At 50.6% G+C, this 5,673-nt stretch overlaps 1 protein-coding gene across 1 annotated transcript; it reads left to right on the top strand.

Annotated features, from left to right (window-relative positions):
• The first annotated feature begins 327 nt into the window (after nt 1-327).
• On the top strand, nt 328-2,073 carry LOC147971928 (uncharacterized). Its single transcript, XM_087524175.1, has 2 exons — nt 328-690; nt 1,156-2,073. The coding sequence occupies exons 1-2, from the start codon at nt 328-330 to the stop codon at nt 2,071-2,073; spliced, it is 1,281 nt and encodes a 426-aa protein (XP_087380301.1).
• The last annotated feature ends 3,600 nt before the right edge of the window (nt 2,074-5,673 follow it).

Below are 5,673 nucleotides of genomic sequence, written 5' to 3'. Positions count from 1 at the left end.
CTGTTCGTGGGCCTAGAGTGGGTGAACTATACTTAAGAAAGGCAGCGTGACTGGGAGAGCATCCAGGAGGATCAGGCATCAGCACGGCACGGCACGGCTTTTCTTTTTTGCTTTTGCTTTCTTCTTTTCCTTCCCACAAGACAAAGTGGAACTCTGTAAGCTACCCTGTGAGTGTGAGAAATCAGATCGAGATCCATCGCCTAACATCGTGGTATCAGCTAGCCACCCACCACCCTTCCGCCACCAGTCCGCCACCGCCATCGCCACTAGGTCGCCGCCTTGGAAACCCGTCGCCAGAAGCAAGCGCGCGACAACCTCATCGCCAACATGGATCCGGCCCTGAAAGCGTACCTCGACAAGATGAGCGACGAGGCCGCCGCCCGCGCCAACCGGCAAGAGGAGGACAACAAGGCCATCCTCAAGGCCGTGGCGACGCAGACCGCACGGATCGAAGCCCTCGTCTCGTGGAAGCCGGAGTTGGAGGCGCGGTTCGCGCAATTGGAGATCTCGGTTGCCGCGCTCCAGGCCGCATCAGCGTCATCGGCACCACCCACCAGTTCGCCGTCGCCGCCGACTTCTCCGGTCGTTGTGCACGAGATTCAAGGGCAACCAGGCCACGGCGCGTCACTACACCTCGGTGGATCTCCGACGGTGACTTTAGAGTCACCGGCGGCTTCCCCGGTCACGGGTATGGCCATGATCCCATCCTCGAATTCTTCCCCGTTGTCCTCACAAGTACTGACGGCGATGGGGCAAGCACCCCCGCCGATCTCGTTTCCCAATTTCACGGGCGAGAATCCTCAGCTTTGGAAAACGCTGGCGGAGCAATATTTTTAGATGTTTGCGGTTCAGGAGTCCTATTGGGTACCCATGGCGATTTTGAATTTCTCTGGTTCGGCTGCCATTTGGTTGCAATCAGTACAACACAAGATCGCTGGTCTTGACTGGGAGTCATTCACAGCTCTGTTATGCAGTTGATTCGGTCATGATAAGCACCAATTGCTTATCCATCAGTTTTATGCTATATGGCAGACGGATTCTGTTGCGGATTTCATTGAACGTTTTGAAACTTTAATGAATCACATGATATCATACTCTGAACTGACGCATCCGTATTTTTTCCTTACACGATTCATCGAGGGTCTGCGGGCGGACATACGGGCGGTGGTGCTCATCCAACGCCCGCCCGACCTCGGCACGGCATGTTCTCTGGCGCTGCTTCAGGAGGAAGTGGCGGAGGGCGAGGTTGCCAGGCATACGGTGCCCAGTCGCTTCCCAGCACCACGTTTCATGACGACAAGTGCTCCGAGCCTGTCTGTGAGCACTGCACGACCATCAGCACCTGCAACTAGTGCGGAAGATCGCCGAGGAACAGAAGCAGCAAGAGCAGGGACAGATAACAGTAAGATGGCAGCGCTGCGTACTTTCAGAAGAGCTAGAGGTCTCTGTTTTAAGTGTGGCGAACGGTGGGGCAAAGATCACACATGCCCCTCGACCGTCCAGATGCATGTAGTGGAAGAGCTGCTGGAGTTATTTGCAACAGAGGAAGTGTTGGGCGAGCACAATCAAGATCACACGGAGCTTGAGGGAGACAATTTATGCACCATTTCCAAGCAGGCTATTGAAGGGTCAGATGGGCCAGGTGTGATGCAGCTACACGCATGGATACAGGGTAAAGAGATGTCGTTGCTAGTCGATTCAGGCAGTTCAGCATCTTTCGTCGACCATCGCATGGCTGCTAAGTTATCCGGGGTGCGTAAACTGTCCAAAGCTTGCAAAGTTAAGGTTGCGGATGGTGCAGTGTTACACTGTGACAGTTTCATACCTCGGTGCCTGTGGACATCTCATGGACATGAATTTGTCACAGATTTTAAGCTCCTCTCACTTGGGGCTTATGATGCTATCCTAGGAATGGATTGGCTCAAGAAACATAGCCCGATGCATATCGATTGGGAGGCGCAACATATGACAGTGACCACTGACCAAGGGGCTGTGGATCTGCAGGCAGTAACTAAAAACCAGCATCAATGTTCAGCGATTTCGTCTCAGGAGCTTTTAGCTGCTTGTAAATAGGGCTCAGTTGCATATGTGGTCCACCTGAATGATGTGAACGAAGCAGGTGTGCAAGAGGAAGCCATACCAGTAGAAATCCTCAGGGTTTTGGAGCAATACATGGATGTTTTTGAAGAGCCAAAAGGACTTCCACCGAGGCGTGCTTGTGATCACCGGATCCCACTCATGGAAGGGGCGCAACCTGTCAACCAGCGTCCCTACAGGCACAAACCAGAGCTCAAAAATGAAATTGAGGGTCAAGTGAAGGAACTGCTCGATGCAGGCATTATCAGGGAGAGCACCAGTCCATTTTCTTCTCCATCCTTGCTTGTAAAAAGAAGGACGGGACATGGCGCCTGTGTGTAGATTACATATGTTTGAACGCAATGACAATTGTCAGCAAGTATCCAGTGCCAATCATTGACGAGTTACTAGATGAGCTGGTAGGTGCTCGATGGTTCTCCAAATTGGACTTACGTGCAGGGTATCACCAGATAAGATTGGCAGAGGGAGAGGAGTATAAGACAGCCTTTACAACGCACTTAGGCCATTGGGAGTATTTGGTCATGTCGTTTGGTTTAGCTGTTGCACCTCCTACTTTCATCGGCGCTGTGACCTGCACTTCGCGACCACTGCTACGGGTATGTGTTATATTGTTCTTTAATGACATCTTGGTTTTCAGTAGAACTCTGAAACAACACGTAGATCATCTTCGTCAGGTATTGCAATTACTCCGGAGGGATCACTGGCAAGTCAAGCAATCTAAGTGTGCTTTCGGATAGCGACAGATTGCTTATCTCAGACATGTTATCAATGAGCAAGGGGTTTCAATAGATCCAGAAAAGATCGAAACTATCAGAAAGTGGCCTGTCCCTAACAACAGCAAAGAAGTGCGCAGCTTCCTCGGCTTGGCCGGCTACTATCGAAAATTTGTCAAGCATTTCAGCATTATTGCAAGACCTCTTTTTAATCTACTCAAGAAGAACCGTCCATTTGTTTGGATTGCTGAAACTGCCAAGGCATTCGAGTTGCTGCAACAAAGTCTGATTTCTGCACCTGTTCTGCACTTACCAGACTTTACAAAACAATTCATCATTGACACAGACGCGTGTGATTATGGAATAGGAGCAGTGTTACAGCAGGGAGGACATCCGATCGCTTACATGAGCAAACCTTTGGCTCCCAAACATAGGGGGTTATCCACCTATGAGAAGGAATGTTTAGCTATACTCATGGCAGTAGAGCAATGGCGTCCCTACCTACATCATGATGAATTTTTGATACAGACAGATCAGTGCAGTCTGGTGCATTTGGATGATCAGCGGTTGTCAACGGTATGGCAACAGAAAGCATTTACCAAGCTCTTGGGGTTACGCTACAAAATTTGTTACAGGCAGGGATCCACCAACAATGCTGCAGACGCACTGTCTCGCCGTCGCCATGAGCAAAATCAGGCCATGGCGATTTCCGTCTGCCAACCCACTTGGATTGATGATATAAGGGCCAGCTACACGGATATCCCGCATGCTCGAAAGTTGCTGGAGCAGTTCTCGCAGCAACCAGACCCGAAAGGGTGTTTTTCTGTCTCTGATGGCCTGCTATACTTCAGACAACGACTGTGGCTGGGGGGTTCGCCTGCAGTCCAACAATCTGTGCTGCGTGCTTTTCATGAAGGGCATTCAGGTTTCCCAGTGACTTATAGGCGTCTCCGCAGGTTGTTTGCCTGGCCAAAAATGAAGCAGCAAGTTCGTCAGTATGTGCAGGGATGTGCAGTCTGTCAACAAGCTAAACCGAAACAGGTTAAATATCCAGGCTTACTCGAACCAATCCCACTACCGGAAGGGTCCTGGCAAGTGGTGACGATGGATTTCATTGACGGTCTACCGCAATCAGGCAAGGCAAATTGCATTTTGGTGGTGGTGGATAAATTTACACGCTACGCACACTTTCTGCCCCTTCAGCATCCATTCACTGCAGCCAGAGTGGCTAGAGCATACTTGGATAACGTCTACAAGCTCCACGGGCTACCAAAAGGCATCATCTCAGACAGAGACCCAGTATTCACGAGCAAATTCTGGCGTGAGCTGTTTGCCTGCATTGGAACGGAACTCAAGATGAGCACCCCATACCACCCGCAAACGGATGGGCAATCAGAACGGATCAATCAGTGTCTCGAGATCTATCTGAGGTGCTTCATTCATGCGTGTCCCAATCACTGGAGCCAATTCCTTTCACTTGCTGAATTTTGGTACAATTCCAGCTACCACTCGGCCCTAGACATGTCACCATTCCAAGCACTGTATGGACATGAACCACGACACTAGGGAATTGGGGCAACATCGGTGTGCAAAATACCAGCACTGGAAGACTGGCTGGAGGAGAGGAAGACAATGCAGCAAGTACTCAGGCAGCATCTGCACCGTGCACGTCACATCATGAAGGTGCAGGCACACAAAAAATGGTCTGAACGGGAGTTCACCGTGGGGGACGCAGTGTTTGTTAAGTTGCAGCTGTATGTGCAATCTTCAGTGCATTGCCGAGCCAACCACAAGCTCGCATTCAGGTATTTTGGTCCGTTCAAGGTGTTACGCCGGATCAATCCTGTGGCATATGAATTGGAGCTGCCTCCGCAATCGCGAATACATCCAGTCTTCCACGTCTCTCAACTGCGGCAAGCGCTCTCACCAGGTACTCTTGCATCAACTACTCTGCCGATCCCTCGTTCTTCTGAGTTGTTACCTGTAGAGCTCCTGGACAAGCGTTGGCGGCAAACTCCTTCGGGTCGCCGCAAACAATACTTGGTGCGCTGGTCAGATTCTGAGCTGCTAGACGCGTCATTGGGAGGATGCTCTTGCTCTCAAAGGGCGCTACCCGTCAGTAGCAGCTTGGGGACAAGCGTGCTCTCAAGAAGCAGGGGATGTCAGCGTCCCAAGTACAGAAGCATCCATCGACAGTCAGGAGGTGGCCAGGTCAGACAGGCAGGACAACATGGCAGCAGAAACTCGACCTACAACCTATCAGGGGCAGGAGCGCGTCATCGCCAAGCCACCTCGGATCAAGCATCCGAATCGCCTGTTCATGGGCCCAGAGTGGGTGAACTATACTTAAGAAAGGCAGCGCGACTGGGAGAGCATCCAGGAGGATCAGGCATCGGCATGGCACGGCTTTTCTTTTTTGCTTTTGCTTTCTTCTTTCCTTCCCACAAGACAAAGTGGAACTCTGTAAGCTACCCTATGAGTGTGAGAAATCAGATCGAGATCCATCGCCTAACAGTTTCAGTTCTAGTTGGGTTCGAATCACTTGTGGATTCACTTCATTAGCAAAGTTACAGAATCAGCTTTGTCACAGAAGTACACTTAAACGGGTTTCAGGAAATCGCATTGTGGCTTGAACCAGCCATCACGTAGGCATATTTCCCCTCCCATGGCCTCTTTTGGACTAACCTGATCATCACTATGTTATCATTAGTACCAAGTTCAGTGGGTCGCTTTCGCCAGTTTACTAGTTGATGGATGGAATTGTACATCCTCACCAAGCTGATGGACCCACCATGTAATTTTTGATAAGTTGCACCAATGCCGCATGTCCTCCTACATTTAGAAGGAAGGGGGTATAGCGTGG

Source organism: Triticum urartu, chromosome 5A, assembly GCF_056163025.1.
Source record: "Triticum urartu cultivar PI428250 chromosome 5A, HENAU_Tu73, whole genome shotgun sequence".
Lineage (NCBI taxonomy): Eukaryota > Viridiplantae > Streptophyta > Magnoliopsida > Poales > Poaceae > Triticum > Triticum urartu.
The sequence above is the reverse complement of the archived record's forward strand: the minus strand, read 5'-3'. Positions and strand labels throughout refer to the sequence as shown.